At 51.9% G+C, this 19,759-nt stretch overlaps 2 protein-coding genes across 10 annotated transcripts in view; one reads left to right on the plus strand and one right to left on the minus strand.

The window, feature by feature from the left end:
- The window catches only part of GCFC2 (GC-rich sequence DNA-binding factor 2), a 48,321-nt gene extending 29,652 nt beyond the window's left edge, over positions 1-18,669 (minus strand). Inside the window, exons 1-4 of one of the 4 annotated variants that reach the window (XM_019481259.2) lie at positions 18,412-18,669; positions 14,071-14,178; positions 11,736-11,897; positions 10,172-10,393 (exon numbers count right to left, since the gene is read on the minus strand). In XM_019481259.2, the coding sequence (XP_019336804.1) occupies positions 10,172-10,393; positions 11,736-11,897; positions 14,071-14,178; positions 18,412-18,634 (715 nt within the window). In that variant the 5' untranslated portion in view covers positions 18,635-18,669. Of the gene's footprint in view, positions 1-10,171; positions 10,394-11,735; positions 11,898-14,070; positions 14,179-18,302 lie in introns of all 4 variants that reach the window. The other 3 variants (XM_019481251.2, XM_006267190.3, XM_019481267.1) reach the window with 3 other exon arrangements.
- Positions 18,670-18,803: 134 nt separating this feature from the next.
- The window catches only part of ITSN2 (intersectin 2), a 126,855-nt gene continuing 125,899 nt past the window's right edge, over positions 18,804-19,759 (plus strand). Inside the window, exon 1 of one of the 6 annotated variants that reach the window (XM_059729082.1) lies at positions 18,804-18,895. The gene's annotated coding sequence lies outside the window, so the exon portion shown is untranslated. Of the gene's footprint in view, positions 18,918-18,961; positions 19,081-19,759 lie in introns of those variants that run through there. The other 5 variants (XM_059729078.1, XM_019481213.2, XM_019481207.2 and 2 more) reach the window with 5 other exon arrangements.

Genomic DNA, 19,759 nt, shown 5'->3' on the forward strand with positions numbered 1-19,759 from the left:
CCACCAGATGCTTCCCTGCCTCCTCAGACCACAGGTCAGCAGCTCCCACACACCCTGTCTCCTTCCCCTGGCTTCCTCTCACCTCCCAGCATCTCCTGGTCAGGGCATAGGGGGAGTGCTCCCCCTCAGCTGTCATTCAGGGATCATTTCTGTGAGACCCCCATTCCTGTTGCCACTGGGAAGAGTCACCATGCCATAGGACACTGAGTGGCAAACTGTCCCACCACTCCTGCCCAGGAGGGCTACGGACTCTCTGTGGGAGGCTGCACTGGCGCCAGTCATGACTGTCATAGGTGGACCCCAAGAGGTCCATGACCCTATGCATAAACTCTCTGTTCCTGCACTGCAACTCTTTCCGATCTGCAGTGGTGCGGGTTGTCACCTCCAAACAGCAAGTGACAATCTGGAGCCCCTGCTCCTGTGCTTCGACAGCCCGGATGTAAGTATTCCCCAGCTTGTCCATTTCCACTCGCTGCATCTTGAGTGCCTCCTTGTGCTGGTCCCGCAGCTCCTGGCGCTAGGAATCCAGAGGGCGCATCCTGAGCTCAGAGGCTAAGACCAGAGCTTGTAACAGCTCTTCCTCACTTCTCTGGCACCTCCTACACTCGTCTCTCGTGCTCTGCAGCTGTTCGGCTGGTTGTCCTTGAACCATCATCCCAGCCACACAGAGCTGGCTTCCCACGCACAGATGTGGAGTCTACAGACAAGGGAGACAGAGCCTTTGTACGAAGCTGCAACTTTCAGCAATAAAAATGAAGTGATAACTAGAAGTGTTTTGGATTCTGTCATCACTCTCCTGGGCACTCACAGACACACCAAGAGAGTTACAGCAATTCCCCTGCCTGGAGCCTTCCCCCGCCCGGGGCAGGAGATATGCAGCTGCTCTCTACCTAGCACAGCAGAGACCACGGATCCTGGACGTGCCGCGGGTGGACAGCACCTGCAACAGGGCAGAGCAGGGTTGCTAGGGAGGTAGGGCTTAGGTCCCTCTGCAGGCACTGTGGTGGGCAATTGCTCTGCTCACAAACCAGGGTCCAGGGACCCTGGTTCCCACAAGGACATGGACTATTCCTAGAGTAGGCAGGGACTGACTACACTGGGAAATGCTGGCAGGGCTCTTACAATGCTCCCTTCTTCCAACCTTCCCTTACAGGAAAGACATTTCAGCACTGGGTCACTGTGGAAGTAGCGCTTGGGTTGGTCTAATAAAAGATATCAAATTCACCCAAGGAACCTTGTCTGCACTTAAGTAATGACATTTCTGGGATAAGAAACTTGCTGTCCCAGCTGTGTCTTGCACCCCCTGCCCCCTGCTTCCCTTTCAGGAGAGGCATTCTGGTCCCATATCCCTAATGACTCAGGTACCTATGCCTCCATTATGATGAGCAGACACCCCAGGAAGAGTTTGCAACTTCCACCAGTACTGACACGCTGCTAAGCCCGTGACCCAGAGAGAATTTCCCAAACTGTGGATGCCTAAATAGAGTCCTGCTGTACACCGCCCTTGGCTTTCCAGCTCCATTCTTCTACTAAGAATACTCTGGGAGGGGGCTGGGGAAGGGAAGGGGCTGCTTTGCTTTCAGGGGTTGTGGTGATAGTCCAGGGCCAGGATGGGCCATGATTGCTGGGGGCAAGGGAGGCATTGTTTGCTGTCCTGAGAGGTCAGTCCAGCAACTGCCTGCACCACGAGAACCAGAATCAGCTGGCACCCAATGGACTCTACCCATGGATCAGATCAGAGGAGAGGGGGAGAAAAGTGCTGTTGCACCACTTGCCAGCCTCTCCAGGTGCACAGCCCAGGACTCACACTGGCAGCACAAGTGCAGCGGCTGAGATAACAGTTCCCAAGCAGGGCTCCTGCCATCACATCTGTCCAGGTCTTGGATTTAGATGGAGACAGGGAGGGAGGGAGAACTGAGGGCTTCTTTGCAAAGGGGAATTTTTCTCATTCCTGCTGTACCACGACTGTAGTTGTTCTCATACACGGCTGCATATTATCTCCTGTCCCTGACCTTGGGGTACTCTCTGCCAGCCATACCCGAGTCAATGCCAACTGGGGCAGGGCACCCACAGTTGTACCTTCTTTTTACACTTTGCTTTCAGTGCCTTTCCATGACTGCTTGGGAGGAAAGGGAGACAGAACCACTGAGAACAGGAAAACTAATTAAATACACACACTGGAGGGCAGGGCTAGGACTCACGGAAACCTAAACAAACTGGAGGATTGGTCCAAAAGGAATCTCATGCGGTTCAACAAGGACAAGCGCAAAGTCCTGCACTTAGGACAAAACAATCCCATGCACCGGTACAGGCTGGGGGCTGACTGGCTGGGCAGCAGCTCTACAGAAAAGGACCTGGGGGTTACAGTGAACAATAAGCTGAATATGAGCCAGCAGTGTGCCCTTGTTGCCAAGAAGGCTAATGGCATACTGGGCCGCATTGGTAGGAGCATTGCCAGCAGATCAAGGGAAGTGATTATTCCCCTCTATTCAGCATTGGTGAAACCACATCTGCAATACTGTGTCCAGTTTTAGGGCCCCCCGTACAGAAAGGATGTGGACAAATTGAAGAGAGTCTAGCACAGGGTAACAAAAATGGTGAGGGGGTAGGGGACATGACTTCTGAGGATAGGCTGAGGGAACTGGGCTTATTTAATCTAGAGAAGAGAAGATTAATAAATGGAAAAATGGGATTTAAAAGCAGCCTTCAACTACCTGAAGGGGGGTTCAAAGGAGGACAGAGCTGGACTGTTCTCAGTAGTGGCTGATGACAGAACAAGGAGCAGTGGTCTCAAGTTGTAGCAAGGGAAGTTTAGGTTAGATATTACAAAGAACTTTCTCACTAGAAGGGTAGTAAAACACTGAAATGGGTTACACAGAGAGGTTGTGGACTCTCCATTCTTGGGAGTTTCTGAATCCCTGGCTAGACAAGCTTTGGCTGGGATGATCTAGTTGGGGCTGGTCCTGCTTTGAGCAGGGGGTTGGACTATATGTGACCTCCTGAGTTCCTTCCAACCCTCATTTTCTATGAATCTATGGTTCCACATGACTGCTCAGGGCAGCTGTGGCGAGTCTCACTTCTCCCAGGAGCTCAGCATGGCCCTGAGAAATAGGGCAGGCAGGTGTCAATTAGGCAGATTGATGTTCCGATGGAATGGGACATGAGCAGCTAAGCAACCGAGCCATGGAGGGAGGAGGTTGGAGGTAGGGCACTGCCACCTCAGCTGCGTACCAGGATGGGAGAGTGGGATTGTGGGGGAAGCAAGGAGATGAGGTCACTGCTTTGCTCGGTGCTGAAGGACAGGAACCTTTGTAGCATACAGAAGCCTGTGGCCCTGTGCTGCGAGTGGGCAGGATGGGGCGATTCACCCTCCCCCCATGCTCCACCATCCCTGTACTCCCTGCCCCAATCCCGCTCTGGGCTTTTCAGCCACAACGGCTCAACAGAAGGTTGTGACCACAGGGAAGTGCTGTAAGGGCTGCAGTTCTTGCCGCTCCATCCCCCCCCATTTCTCTCAGGGCATGGAGCAGGGGTGAACCATACTGTTCTGGGCTACATGACTTCCTCACTTGGGGCCCAAGTCATCAGAAGTGGAAGGAGGGCTGGCCATGGGTCATGCAGGTACACTGGCCACTGCACTGGTAGTGTGGGGGCTGGTAAGCACTCTGCACTTCTGGGAGGGGGGCAGAAGGTGTCAAAAGAGTTGGGTCTGGGACAGCCATGGCCCATGTAGGGAATGGTATCCCAGGGCCCACAAGCTCAGCTGTGGACTGCAGGGTCAAGGTCTGAGGTGGGGGGGGCCTCCTGTGAGGCACAAGGCACATGCCCAGAAATCCATGGTGTTGGAGCGCTCCTCCCCATCCTGCATGCTGTGCTCTGTGCTGTCAGCAACAGGCAAAAACATCTTCTCGGAGCGTACTTAGAGCTACAGGTGCACCTTGGCTCCCACATCCTATGATGCAGGGACCAGCAGCAACACTCCTGACTCCTCAGGGAACAGCTCCAGCAGCTATGCTTTTGACCTGTGGCCCCTGGGGACCTGCTCCTGGGCACCTGGTTGTCCTACTGTCCCAGGGCCTCCCTGCACCTCTTTCTCCAGTGGGGTCTCTGCTGACAACTCCAGCCCCAAGGGTGCCATAGGTGTCCAGGGTGTTGACAGCCCTGTCCTTGGTGAGGAAATGGGACAGCTCCTTGTAGAAGGGCATGGCCTGCCTCCAGGCCCCAGACCTCGATGGCATCATGCATGCGATGATACTGACTATTCATCACCTTGGTCTCGGTGCAGCACTGTGACTAATCCCCATTGTGGCCCCGCTCCTGTATGGGCTCGGCAATGTGCTTGAAGACATCCCTGTTGCAGTGCCCTTTCAAAAGTCGGCACTGGATCTCTTCCTTACCCTAGATAGCAATGAGATCCCTTATTTCCCCACAGGCCCACTTGTATGCATGGGTTTGGCTGGTGAAGGTAGATGGGGCAGGGTCATCCATGGTCCACGGCAGTGCCCTTGGGGTCTTGGCACCTGCGGGCGAGTGAGGATCCGGCTGCAAGGGGTGGGGAAGGATGGAAAACTGGATGGCTGAAAGTGAAGGGCACACAGAAGGTGCAGATCCCAGCATGTGCTTCTCCTTCTCACTTCAGCTGGGTGTGGACCCTTCTCCAGAGTAACTGGGGCTCTGCTGGTCATGCCATCCCCACAACCTTGAACTTTCCAGGTACTTACAGCAGACACTACTTGATTCTGACAACAACCTTCACACCAGGCTGGAAATTTCCATTGTCCTCTATCTGCAACAGAGAGAGCTGGCCACACCAGACCTGCTCCTGAGGTTTCCAAGGGCATCTGCTTGCCGGCCCTGGCAAATAAAATATTGGCGTCCCAGTAGAAGCCAGTGGTCCACACTGCCAGGAGGGGAAAGCACTGGCTGGTAGGGTGGCACAAAAAGCAACAGACAAGATGGTGAATGCCCTCTCATTCATCCTCTCCCTGCCAGGCCAATCAGCGCCGAGGAGCAGAGCCACATGAAGGGAAGCCAGCAATCATGGCGCAGTTTAAAAGGGCCCGCCGACCGGGAAAAAGCCCAGTTAGACGCGGGAGCGGCGAGAGATGCGCGGGTGAAAGCTTGCTGCGCCCCCGCTCCCCTGAAGCCCCCCAGAAACCCTCCAGCAGCCGCGGAGCCCCCCGCTGACCCCCAGCGCAGCCGGGGTAAGCGGGGCCCGTGGAGAGAAGGGGCTAACCCCTTAGTGTGTGTGTGGGAGGTGGCAGCTGAGTGGAGCCGGGCCGGGTCAAGCCCCGCCCAGGCCCCTACTTCGCCCAGCCCCCCAGGGAGCCACGTGACCGGAGCCGCGCGAACAGGCTGCACAAACAGGCGCGCTTCTCTGCCAGCGCGTGAGTTAGCGCGGAGTTCGCGTGGGAGGGCGCCGGACCCTGCCTGTGCACCCCCCAGGGTAGACAGTCCCAGCCGTAGCCAGCCTACCAGAGGCATGACACGGATGGGCACGCGCCGCACCCCGAGGGTCCCCTCGGGCTCCGCGGCCCCCCCCTCTGGCACCTCAGAGACGGCCACCCAGACGGAGCCCCTGGTTCCGGGCTCCACGCAGACGGAGCCCCTGGCTCTCGGCTGCAGGGGCTGCCTGTCCCTTTTTCAGGCTCTGGGGCCTGGGAGCATGGCGACCTCCCCTTGCGGGGTCTGCTCCCTTTTGGGGTCTCTGGCGCGCCAGCTGGAGGAGCTCCAGGCCACAGTCCACAGACTGCGTGCCATCAGGGACTGCGAGCAGGAGATAGACTCCTACTGCCAGGCCCTTCTCCCCCGGGACGCAGAGGGTAGATCGCAGTCTCCCTCCAGGCCAGAGGAGGACTCTGGGACCTCCTGCTGTGTCCAGCCAGGGGCATGGACCAAGGTGGTCAAGGGCCCTAAGGCCCGCCGCACCAAGGCCTCACCCCCGCCACAACTAAGCAACAGGTACGCACCTCTTGCTGCCCCAGCAGAGCCTGCTGAGTTGCCGGCCCCAACAGGCAACATGGGCCCAACTGCAACTCCCGCCCCTGCTCTCCCCAAGACAAAACGTAAGGTGTTTGTTGTGGGAGACTCCCTCCTGAGGGGGACGGAGGGGCCAATCTGCCACCCTGACCCCTTAGCCCGGCAAGTCTGCTGCTTCCCAGGGGCCCGCATCTGGGACATTGCGGAGAGGATCCCCAAGCTCCTCAAACCCACAGACCGCTATCCCATGCTCCTTATTCATGTGGGCACCAATGACATGGCTCGGAGCACTCCCAGCCAGGTCATGAGGCGCTACAGGGATTTGGGAGCGGGGCTTAAGGGTCTGGGGGCACAGGTGGTGTTCTCGTCGATCCTCCCAGTCTCAGGCTATGGGCTGAGAAGGGACAGGAGGATCTATGTGGTCAACCAAAGACTGCGGCGCTGGTGTCGTCAGGAAGGCTTTGGCTTTCATGACCACAGCCCGCTCTTTGGCGAGAGAGGCAGCGAGCTGCTGGGAAGAGATGGTCTCCACCTCTCTCCCCTAGGGAGGAGGCTCTTCTCAGCCAGACTGGCTGACCTGCTCCACCGGGCTTTAAACTAAGCCCGCTGGGGGACGGGGGCACGACCGCCACTGCTGGCCCGCTGAGCAAATCTTGCAAAGCCAGCAGGTCAAGGCACTCAAGGGAGCCCGCCCCAGCCCTGGTAAAATCTGTGGGCAAGGAAGGAGCCCCCCAGGGGGCGCTTGCCTGCCTGTACACAAATGCCAGGAGCTTGGGGAATAAGCAGGAGGAGCTCATCCTCCTGCTCAGTGCAAACAATTACGATGTCATAGGGATCACGGAGACCTGGTGGGACTCCACCCATGACTGGACCACGGGGATAGATGGCTATACCCTGTACAGGAGGGATCGTGTAGAGAAAAGGGGCGGGGGTGTAGCTCTCTACGTTAAGGAAAGCTACGCGTCCCTGCAAGCCAATATTGGCGACCAGGGTGGACGGCTGGAGACCCTCTGGGTTAAAATCTGTGGGGAACACGGCACAGGGGACACAATGGTGGGAGTCTACTACAGACCTCCCACCCAAAGTCCTGAGCTAGACCAGGAGTTTGCCCAGGAACTGGCTGAGGCAGCTTGCTCCAGGACCATGGTTGTCATGGGTGACTTCAATTACCCAGACATCTCGTGGGAGGATCGCTCAGCAAAATCTGAGCGGTCGCAGAGCTTCCTCTCGTGCGTGGATGACCTCTACCTGACTCAAGAAGTCTATGGGCCAACGAGAGGCAAAGCGCTGCTCGACCTGGTGCTGGCTACTGGGGAGGACCTAGTCGGCGACCTAGTGATCGATGGGAAGCTGGGTGACAGCGACCACGAGCTGATCACCTTCACCATCTGCCGAAAAGCTGGCAAGTCGGTCAGCAACACGCAAGTCCTTGACTTCAGGAAAGCCGACTTTGACAAGCTCAGGAGGCTTGTCAGTGAGGCCCTAAGGGACTGTGACCGCAGGGAAAGGGGAGTTCAAGAAGAGTGGTTGCTCCTCAAGGGAGCGATCCTCAATGCACAAACTAAGTCTATTCCATCTCGGAGGAAAGGCAGCAAGAGGGCACAGCAGCCCACCTGGCTCTCCAGGGACCTAGCAGACCTCCTGAGGCTAAAAAGAAAGGCCTACAAAGGATGGAGGATGGGAGTCACCTCCAAGGAGGATTATTCTGCACTGGTCCAGTCCTGTAGGGAGCAGACCAGGAAAGCCAAGGCTGCAACTGAACTCCAGCTAGCTTTGAGCATCAAGGACAATAAAAAGTCCTTTTTCCAGATATGTGGGGAGCCGGAGGAAAAGCAGGGGCAACGTTGGACCCCTGCTGAACCAGATGGGGCAACTGACAACTGACGCCCAGGAAAAAGCCAACCTATTAAATAGGTACTTTGCGTCGGTCTTTCATCAGCCCCATGGGACGCCCGTGCCTGCTACAGGGCCGGGAAGTCCGGGTGAGGGTGATCCCCTGCCCTCCATTAATGCTGACTTCGTGAAGGAACATCTTGAGAAGCTGGATACCTTCAAGTCAGCCGGCCCTGACAATCTTCACCCCAGGGTACTCAAGGAGCTGGCGAGCATCATAGCCCAGCCTCTAGCGCGGATCTTTGAAAACTCTTGGCGCTCAGGTGTAGTGCCCGAAGACTGGAAGAAGGCCAATGTGGTGCCTATCTTCAAGAAAGGGAGGAAAGTGGATCCGGCAAACTATAGGCCCATCAGCCTGACTTCTATCCCGGGAAAGATCTTAGAAAAGTTTATTAAGGAGGCCATCCTTAATGGACTGGCCAACGCCAACATCTTAAGGGATAGCCAGCACGGGTTTGTTGCGGGTAGGTCTTGCTTGACCAATCTCATTTCCTTCTACGACCAGGTGACCTATCACCTGGACAAGGGAGATGAGATTGATGTCATATATCTTGACTTCAAAAAAGCCTTCGATCTGGTGTCCCATGATCGTCTCTTGGAGAAACTGGCCAATTGTCGCCTTGGGTCCCCCACGATCCACTGGCTGGAAAATTGGCTCCGGGGTCGGACCCAGAGGGTAGTAATTGATGGAAGTCACTCATCGTGGTGTCCTGTGACCAGTGGGGTCCCCCAGGGCTCTGTCCTTGGACCCATACTGTTCAACATCTTCATTAACGATGTGGACACTGGAGTCAGAAGCGGACTGGCCAAGTTTGCCGATGACACCAAACTTTGGGGCAAAGCATCCACGCCAGAAGACAGGCGGGTGATCCAGGCTGACCTGGACAGGCTCAGCAAGTGGGCGGATGAAAATCTGATGGTGTTCAATGCCGATAAATGCAAGGTTCTCCACCTTGGGAAGAAAAACCCGCAGCATCCTTATAGGCTCGGCAGTGCTATGTTGGTTAGCACTATGCAAGAAAGAGACTTGGGGGTCATCATTGACCACAAGATGAACATGAGCCTGCAATGCGATGCTGCGGCTAGTAAAGCGACCAAAACGCTGGCTTGCATCCATAGATGCTTCTCAAGCAAATCCCGGGACGTCATTCTCCCCCTGTACTCGGCCTTAGTGAGGCCGCAGCTGGAGTATTGCGTCCAGTTTTGGGCTCCACAATTCAAAAAGGATGTGGAGAAGCTTGAGAGAGTCCAGAGAAGAGCCACGCGCATGATCAGGGGTCAGGGAAGCAGACCCTACGATGACAGGCTGAGAGCCCTGGGGCTCTTTAGCCTGGAAAAGCGCAGGCTCAGGGGTGATCTGATGGCCACCTACAAGTTTATCAGGGGTGATCACCAGTATCTGGGGGAATGTTTGTTCACCAGAGCGCCCCAAGGGATGACAAGGACGAATGGTCACAAACTACTACAAGATCGTTTCAGGCTGGACATAAGGAAGAATTTCTTTACTGTCCGAGCCCCCAAGGTCTGGAACAGCCTGCCGCCGGAGGTTGTTCAAGCGCCTTCATTGAACACCTTCAAGATGAAACTGGATGCTTATCTTGCTGAGATCCTATGACCCCAGCTGACATCCTGCCCTTTGGGCGGGGGGCTGGACTGGATGATCTTCCGAGGTCCCTTCCAGCCCTAATGTCTATGAAATCTATGAAATCAAGATGGCAGATACCCTTCATCCCTCTCCCACCCACCCTTCCCCAGGCCTCTCGCAATAGGCAGAGATACTGTGAAATAACCATGGAATTAGAACTTTGTCACAATCAACCCAAGAAAACTAGTAAGTGTCCCTGCAATTTAGGTAAATCCCTACTTACCTTGCATTAAAAAATACTTAGAACAGTTCAGGGAGACAACATCTGTTCACTTCAGCTCACTGCAAGGTACACATGTGCAAAGGTATACTGATCTAAGTGCAAAGCTATTTTATGTGGGATACTATGTGGAGAACTGCCAGAAGTGGATTTTTTAGAGCAGAAACACTGCAAAATGAAGTTGCCCTTCTTCTGACAAGTTACTCGTGGCAACTTAAGATGTCAAATAATTACCTTTGGTAAAAGGCTTATGTACCTACAAGATGCTTTAAAAATGAATGAACTCAAGTTAAAACCAATTTCACATTCCACATACATAAGCTTTAGGAGAACAAGGCTTAGAATTTAACTTTTCTGGTACATTTGATATTTTTTAAACAATTAAGGTCTTGTCATCTTTACATCTTAGAAAACAGGCATAAAAAAACCCTTACCTATATGTTCAGCCATCCTCTGCCTAAGAGATTTTGTTTTGGGAGTAAAGCTGAGTTTCCTTTCATGATCAGATTCTTCTTCACTCTCAAGATCACTGCTTTCCTTTCTCTGAGAAACCTGATGGCAATCTGAAGTATCCAGTGAAATATAGTCTCCTTGAGTCCTGGCCAGCTGACGTTTTCTTCGGGCAGCCTGAATGTACGCTGCACTAGGGAAAGTACCTACATTGAACAGAATGAAATTAAGATAGGAACCAAAACTGCATTTTTTGCCACAAGGAATAATGTTGTATTATACGGTGCTTTTTCTACAAATAATTGATAGATTGTAGATTGTTAACCTAGTATATTTTAGAAAAAACAAAACACACTGATATAACTAAACACTATATCAATTATACAAAAGGGCACGATTTGAAATCTACAAATGTTTAGGGCCACATCGATACCCCCAAATATTAATTTTTCAGAGTGCACCCAGCAGTCTTCAAACACTTGAACAAGACCAAAAGCAGTCTTAGTAGGTAAAACTGCCTAAAGTGTCCAGTACTTATGACATAAATGCTGATGGAGGTTATAAGCTGGCATCTCTCTCTTTTGCCTGCTCCAAGTCCCAAAAATTATAAACACAAAAACATTAATGAGTTTTAAATTTGAAAGCTTAGGGATAATAAGAAAATGGAAAATATTCCTGTATCGTGCATGTTCTATGTACTTTACATTTTTCATTATTCTTTGATGAAATATGTAACCTTCCTATTTCAGAAAGAATATTTCAGTGCATCTAACACCATTGTTTTTAATGGAATTTAAGATTATACCATCATACTTTATACCACGATGCTTACTTTCAATTTTTTTTGGTTTTGATTACTACAAATATTATGTTTTTTTCTTTAACATAATATCATTCTGGAAGTTTATCCTAAATTTCAAGAGCCTTGCTTGCCAATACAAACGTTGTGAGATATTATATTCTGTTAGTATCTTTTTAAAGCATACTTTGATGGTTTGTGCAAGAGCCAGACTACTCTCAGGCTGGTTGTAGACATTAAAAAAACAAAACAAAACTCTGCTTTGCCAGAAGGAGCACCGCGTTACTTTGACCTGGCTCCATGGCATCTGTATACAACAGGTGCTCCAGTGGGGCTTTTGGGGGCTTTTTTCTAGAGCTGAGTCAATCAGCTATTAGATAAAAGAGTCAAAAAAGCCCCACTAAAGCACCCAGTCTATACAGACACAGGGTGAGCCATGTCCAACTAACAAGCTGCCGCCTCAGCACGGAAATGCGCCAAGCTTAGAGTGCCATCTTTCCTTTTTTTAAATGTCTGCAAGCAGCCACAGTTACACCAGTGTAACTCTAGAGTATTCCTTTAATGCTTTGTGACTCCAGTGCAGCTACTGCAGATTTGGCAATAGAGAGAACAGACTGAAGTTTAGGCAGTAAGAGGCATTTGGAAAACCTGCAATATGTAAGATTATGTAAAATACACTCTCTCCATGAAACACAATTTATCACTTTAAGGAGGCATTTCTGTTTTACAAAAAATTTTTTTTTACAAACCTGGTGGTAAATCCTCCCTTTTCTGTGGGGAGCTGGGTAGAGGTTCAGAAGCTGTGGATGAATTGCAGTCATCTTCACTTGCTGAAGAACACTGCTCGTCCTCCTCGTCTGACTCAAACGCAGCTTTGATTTCAGTGGCTCTAGATTCTGATTGGAAGATTTCTGTAAATCAAGGGAAAAAACAAAGCCCACACTGCAGCCTGATCTCTTGGAAAAGCTTTCTGATTTCATACGGTTTTGAATGGTTAATCAATAATACTCAATGCAGCAAAGACTTACACACTTGCTTCATTTATAGATGGTAGGGTGTCTGATTGACTTCAAGGATTTTATAAGAGTATTTTTAGTAGTAATAAATTTTAACAAAAGCAGATTTGTAAGACACTGCGTACGGACCATGTGTGCTATGAATCTGTACAAATTCAACTCATTTTCACTTTTCCTGGATTTAGAATTAAGAGTAGATTTTAAGAAATTCTTAACACAGTTTAGACCTTTTATTGCCAACATTCATTTAAAAAAATACTGCTAAAGCACAGTATAAATAGTACGTAGGGGTGCACCGATAGAGATTTGGGGAGCTGATTTTTAAGGAGGCATATCTGCCAATACTGATCCAATTTCCAATACAGCTATGTGCAGCTTAAGTCTGTTGTGGTGAAAGGGGAGGGAAGGGGCGTGGGGGGTGCAGATCAACAACCCCCACAGTGAGGGAGAAGTTGGGCTGGGGTAGATGCTGCCCAGTTGGGGCAGGGCAGGCACAGGATGGAGCTAGAGCTCATCCGGGGTCGCAGGGGGCTAGCGGCTCCTGCCACTGCATGTCGCTGGTTCAGAAGCGGCTTGTCCAGTGGCTCAGCAGCTCGTCCAGCAGCTCCCACCGCTTGTCTGGGAGGGCACGTGCCTCCAGATCTGCACAGGGCAGGTTTGGCTGGACCAGGCAAGCTGCAGGCTGGGGCCAGAAGCTGCACTGTGCTGTTCTTGGAGCAGACACCAGTGGCACTGGGAGCACAGCCCCCAGCCCCAACCCACAGCTGCAGCCTGCCTGGCCCACCTGGTGCAGATCTGGGGGCAACCACCCCCCTCGGATGAGCGGCAGGAGCAGTGGTAGGAGCCGCCAGATGAGCAATCAACAAACCATAACTATTCCATAGATCCCACTGCCAGATGATAGTAAATTAAACAGATTGCAGGGGGAGAAAGAGGAAGGGGACAACTGCCTACCTATAAAAAAAGAAGGAAAATTGTGTTTTTCAAAAAGTTAATAAAAGGTTCAACTGACCTATACTTAGTACAAGGGTAAATAATAAATTATCACTGCTTGGAATGACATAAACATCAGCGTTTTAAAGTTGTAAGTAAAAACTTAAATACATCCATAATACCCTGAAGGTAATCATTTTTGGTTTTAGAAGCCACATTAGACTCTACCTAAAAAAGCCAGAGAGGGTTTTCTGATAAAAATCAAAATGCATTTTGTGTTAACCCAAGTATCCTTATCAAGCTACAATTTCAGATTGATGGGGCAATATGTAAATACCACAGAGTTCAAAGGAGATGCTGCTTGTGATACTAAGACATCACAAAGTTTTTTAATGTCCACTTACTGTGGGAGCTCTGGATACTCAAAGATTAGCTCATAAATGCTCCTGCTGCTACAAAGTCAATAGGAGTTTAAAAGATAACTTCAAAAGGTTCAAGGTCAAATTTAAGCCAGTTTTGCATTTGGGAATACAGGTTTTCCTCGCTTTATGCTGTACATGTGTTCCTGGAAAATGGTGCATAACTTGAATTCATATAAAGGAAACCCATTTTACAATATAACAAATAGAGATACTTTCCAAGACCTCAACTGCCCTGTGCCATTTCTACCACTTTTACAAGACAATTTTGTTACTCGCCAACAACAGACAGTACACACAAGCACAGGGTGGTGGTGAATGTTACCATAATGGGGATGGCAACTACAGAAACGTGTATCGCAGACAATGACCAAGGAGCACAGATCCACACAGGACACTGTATTTTGGTGCGCATCACTCCCACAATGCACTGCACAAAGCAACTGACTGCCACTTACCACCGCATCGATCACATGAGGGTGAATTTACCTCTCATATAACAAATTTTTGGTATAAAAAGGGTCATCACATAAGACTGAATTCACACATACAGAACCCACATAAAGCGAGGGAAACCTGCACATATTTAAGCTTATTGCTATTCAAATATAAAAGTATCAGGGTTTATAGGAAGAAACATATTGGATAACATGTGTAATCTGGGATCGCTAAAGGCTTTCAATTAAATCTACAAAGCATTCTTGGTAAATATCTACCTTTTCCGCATTCAGCTTGCTCTGGAGAAGGCACACTTTCCTTCTTGGGAATATTAAATTTGATGGCATTGAGTGACGGTTTCTTTACTTGGAAGTGTTCTTCACTCCCTAGTGGGGAGAACAAAACAAACCATGAACAGCATGAACAGACTTCTCAAGCAAAACGTTAACTTTGTGTGTTGCTGCCACTTTAAGGGCTTAAGCAAGCAGGCTGCAGACCAGCCGGCAGGTGGGAGCAGCCCTAATCGAGTCGTCACATGGCACCCAGGAGACTGCCCAATTGGTGGAGTTCTGGGCAGCCTGGGTATAAGACCAGGCCCCAAGACCAGAGCCAGCCACTTGCAACTGGGGAGCCAAAGAATGAACATCGCGTGACCTGAGTACTGCTGCTCTCAGGACATCTGGAGGTCAGGTTAGGAACCGTAGGGATAGAAAAGGTCCCTGGTCCTGGATAAGATATGAAACTATACCCTGCTGGGTTTAGATGGTGTGGTGGGGCTGCCTGTGGTCTCCAGGAAATGCTACACCTGTGCCTCTCCAGTGCAAGGTACCATATAGCCTCAGCCCCCACCACCTGGTGGGTAACCCCATAGAGGGAACAGATTAGGGATCCAGGCATGTCAACAGACACTTGAGGCCTAACAGGTATAAAGCCCAGAAGCCCCAGTGAGAGGGCAGAATTGTGGCCCCAGTGAGGGGGTGGAGTGAAAGCTGGAGGCCACGTGGAGTAGGGCCCATGGGGGCCTGAAGGACTGCGCATAGGTCAGCCAGAGTAGTGGCCCCAGTGAGGGGGGCAGAAAAGGCCAAGGTACATCTGAGGACACCTGAGGCCAATTGTGGGCTGGAGGCCAAGTGCAGCCCAGCAAAGGGGCCAGGGGAGTTGGAAGTCATTTTAGATGCCATCTGTGAGGCATGAGACATGGTGTAGGAATGGTTCAGAGTCATGTATTACGCCCTTGGCATCAGGACACAAAAGGGGCAGCCTCCTGCCTAAAAACAACTATTTAATTCCAACAAAGCCGTGGCAGAAAAGTCGGGTGGGTGGGCCAACTATGAGGCTGGCCTCGCTCCCTGTCACACTTGTGAATACTGCAATTCCAAATCACATCCTAAGTCACAAGCACAGCAGATATGAGAACATAGAACATAAGAACTGCTATTTCCTGAGTCAGAGAATGGGACCATTTTGCCCAGTGCCCCGTGTCCAAAGAGGGGTGCCACCACTTTCCCCTGGCTGCTGCTGGGCCAGGAATCAGAAGGAGCCCTGCTGAGCTGCTGTAGGCTCCTGCTATTCTTACCACCACTGTGTGTGGACCTACAGCCCACCATCACCACCCAGGTGCCTGAACTGTCTCCCCCAGCCCCAATCAAAGCCACCCTTGCCACAGACTCCAGCATATCTTACAACCTCCAGCACATCCTGCAACCCCAGTACAGACAGGAGAGAAGCAGGGTCCCCACCAAAAACCCTGAGGGAGATGCTGCACAGACCCACCGCCAGCTGTCCTGCTACCCCTTGTGCTACCCCCTTCCCCACCACAAGGGGCTGTATCTCCCCCTCTCCTGGTGTTGGGGGACGTAGTGCACTGGGTGGTTCAGGCAGTGCTCTGCTGGACCTTTGCCCCCACAGGGGCAGAGGAGGAGGAAACGCCTGTCCCACCAGGCCAGTCTCCAGAGATGGATGCTGGGATTCTTCTGGCTGGAACAGCACTGGGTCTCTGCAGATGTCCTGAGCCTCCCCTTGTGGGACAGCAGACAGGGCCTGGTCTGCCTCTGCATCCAGGTCCACAACTTCTGCCTTCAGGCCTTGGAGAGGCTCCTGTACAGTGCCAGTAGCCAGGCAATGTGGTGTAGTCTATGCCCTTCATTTGGTAAGTAACCCCAGACTGTTAAACGCTATGTCAAGGCCTAAAGTCTTTTGGAAAAAAAAACTGCTTTTTGCTGCTGCCTCTACAAACGCAGTAATCTTCAAATAACCCTTTTAGGATTTGAAACAAGACTAACGGTTAACTATAGGCAACATTAAGTACTAACTCAGACAGAATATGTCTGGACTTAACCACAATAAGGAAGAGAGAGGAAAACATAGAAAACAAATTATATCACAGTTAAGATTAATCATAGACTAACACAGGAATCAGCAACCTCCAGCACATATGCCAGAGCATGGCACGCAAGGCCATATTGCTCAGCATACCACAGATGGCCTGGGCTCTGGGCAGATGCTTCTGGCCACGGAGCCTGGGCTGTTCACAGCAGGCGGCTGAGAAGCTGCAAGCTGTGTTGCATGCAGCCCATGCTCCGTGGCAGGCAGCAATTGCCTAGAGCCTAGGCTGCCTATGGCAGGTAGCTGGGAGGCTGCAAACAGCTGCACCGGGCTCCTTAGCAGCCACAGCTGCACACGTGTCTCTGGGTGTAGGGTCAGGAAGGGGCTGCAGAATGCATGGATGGGAAAGAGCTGGGGTTGCTGAGGCACAGCTGCCACTGAGCCCATCCATACTCAAGACCAGTACAGCTTGTTTGCAGCCTCCCAGGTGCCAGCCACAGGTGACCCAGGCTCTAGGCAGCTGCAGCAGGCAGCTAGGAGGTTGCAAACAACTGCACCAAGCTCCAGAGTTCCAGCACTGGCTCTGTGGCAGTGGTGGCAGCTGCACACATGCCTCAGAGCACATGGTAGAGAAGCGGCCTGGGGCAGCACAGGCAGCAGGCAGGCTGCCAACAGCTGCATAGCTTCCCTGCCATACTAAGTCCCCACTCCCTTCTACCTGTCTTGCCACCTTCCGGGGCATGATGCCACTTCTCTTTCTCCCATTCCCTCACCAGACTGCTCCTCGCCCCAAGCTAAAGGATAACTCGTACAGCATTACCAATTATCAGTATGTGAATGGTTAAGTGTTCACATCTCTATTTGCCACAGCCTAAAATATTTTCAAATGAGGTCCAGCAAAAGAAAGTTTGAGAACCCTTGCACTACTTAAACTGGTTAAGAGGCCTATATGTACTTAGTCATGGATAGCAAAAACCCAAGTTGGATACTTGAACGTTTCAGCCAGCGTGGAGAGAATTGTATGGTTTTGTGCAGAAAGGGGATCATGTTGTTTGTGGCCTGTGTAGTAAAAGAGTGGTATCTTGTACTTTCAGCATCCAGTGCCATTTCACAACCAAGCACTAAGCCAAATTTTCTGGAGTCAATGAAGCAGACAAATTTGAGTGCATCAGACAAGCTACTGATTCGCTTGAAAAAAACAGACCCCCAGCTTTTCTAAGTTTGTAACTAAACGTGCTCTTTCCACACAGCCAAGTTACATTGCAGCTGTAGCTATAGCTAGGAAGGGCGAGTGCTTACAGACAGAGAGGACTTAAAGAAAGCTTTCTGAAACAATGCCGAGGAACTGTTTCACGATTTTGTGAATAACGAAGCCATGAAGAAACGCCATCGGCAGCCAGGACAGCTCAAAAAGGCGCCCATGAGTTCCACCCTGAAGTTACAGGCTGAGAGAGAAAGAACTGCCTTTCATTACTTTTAATCTCACCACCTGGCGTCATTCTGTGACCCTTACTTCTTGTATTGTGAGACAGTCAATAACAAACCCCTAGCGACTTTCTCTGCGTTGTTTCGCATTTTGTAAACTCTTAATGTTGCCCTTCAAACCCCTCTTTTCTAAACTCAGTCAAGCTTGGCCTCTTCCTCCCTCCTCACACAAGCCCTCCACACCACCGATCGTCCTCGCCACCTTTCTCTGCGCCGTCTCTAGCTTTCCTATACCCTTTGTGAGGTGCAGGGACCAGACCTGGGCACATTTTTCAAGGTGCGGATGCACCACGGATGTCTAAGGGGGCATTTCCCGCGATACTTTCCGTCGCGTGGAGTCAGGCAGTCATTGGTACGCAGCAGACACTTGGCATGGGACGAGCAAGCATGAGGCCAAACCTTATGTCGGACCCACAGGCCTCCTCGCCCGCTCCCTCTGCCCGGCCCCTGGGGTTGAGATGCACATTCAACCGAAAGCTGGCTGGAAACCACCTCCGGAGCCGCTACACATTTCCAAGCACTAATTCTGTTGCCACCCGGCTCTTGGGGGAGCAGGACAGACGTGGTTATCACCCGACTTGGCCCGTGGGGCCAGTCCATGTGAACTGTGCGCTCCACCAGCAACTTACGCCATGCGGGTAAGGTGCAGAGGGGCCAAGCCCGGACGCCTGCGGGGCGAGTGGGGGAGGGGGGGCTCTACCTTCTCGCTCCTCGTCGCTCCCGAAGCTGAGCAGGTCCCTGCCCCCCCGCGCCTGCCGGGCCCCGCCTTCGCCTCCGTCCTCCGCCGCCTCTTGGCCCCTCGCGCTCACCGTCGGCGCTTCCGGGAGCCGCGGGGGACCGGGACCGGGGTCGGGGCTGACAGGGCCCTGCCGCTGCCGCTCCTCCCCCCCCTCGACGCCGGGACCCGGCTCCTCCTCGCTGCTGGCGGACTGCACCCGGCGGCGACCCCGGAAGTGACGCGGACGCCGGCGGAACATTCTGTCCGGTACCGGTCACGCAGGCCCCGGTAGAACGCCGACGCCCAATGCGCATGCGCGCCGCAGCCCGGCTAGCTGAGGAAATGGTGTCGACCAATCACCTGTTGCTGGCTCCGCCCCGTGGGTGTCACAAGGGAAGTGGGCGGGGCAGAAGAGGGTGCTGGCCAATGAGGATGAAGTGTCTTTAACCCTCCCCTGGCTGGGACGAAGTGGGGTGCGGAGCTGGGGAGTTTTGAGTGCTGTCGCTGCGGGGCGGCGCTGGTGGAGGAGCGCGCTCGGCGCGGGCGGTCTTTCCTGGAGGACCACGGGGGAGCAGGTGCGGGTCGCTGCCTTCTCTGGTAAAGCAAGCGGGACCCGTGCAAACTAAGTACGGTAGCACGTGTCTTCTCCTCGTCGTTGTTGTCTCTGGCTCAGAGCTGGGGGGCTGGAGCCCCGGGGAGAGCCGCCTGCCTGCCTGCCCGCCTCCGGCTTCAGAGGATTTGCTGCGGAGTAAAACCCGGGGTTAGTTGCACCACAGCAGTGGTGGGAGGTGTCTGCGCCCTTCCTCCTTGCTGGGACGCTGGCACTTGTATGCGCTTCAGGTCTTCGTAGGATGCATTTGGTAGCCCGAGACGGAAAGAAATGCAAAAATCTAGAGCTCTTAGTTCAGAGATGAGACCTGTTATTAGACCAACGAGAAAATCGCAGACACAATTCATCTTTTTTCTGCGAGCTTTCGGGTGGGGCAAAATTAATCTTTTTCTGCGAGCAAGGACAGCCCCAAAAATAAACGTCAAATGCCCTTTGTCGGCCTCTGGGAAAATTAAAGATAGTGAAAATTCCCAATAGGTAGGAAATAAACTTCACTTTTGCACAGACAGAGGGTGCGGAAGATGGAAATCTGTCCCTCTGGATCTATGAGCGTGTCTTTGTGAGTTGTTCTGAGTTGCTCTTGGTTGTGTAGATCAGGTACGATTCCTTCCCTGGAGGTGTCAGATGGCAAGCAGGGAGTTTAGAAATCTTTCTCATTGTTAAATGAAGTTTAAAATCCAAAACTGACTAAAATTCAAGTCTTCATAGGCAGGCAAGGTTCTTTGGGTAGATGTGTGATACCTTTTACTAAACCAACTAAATAGTTGGGAAAATTGTTTTCAGGCACAAACACCCTTCTTCAGCCTAGGGAGTCTGGTGGTATGATGTG

This window comes from Alligator mississippiensis, chromosome 1 (assembly GCF_030867095.1).
Source record: "Alligator mississippiensis isolate rAllMis1 chromosome 1, rAllMis1, whole genome shotgun sequence".
In the NCBI taxonomy this organism is placed as follows: domain Eukaryota; kingdom Metazoa; phylum Chordata; order Crocodylia; family Alligatoridae; genus Alligator; species Alligator mississippiensis.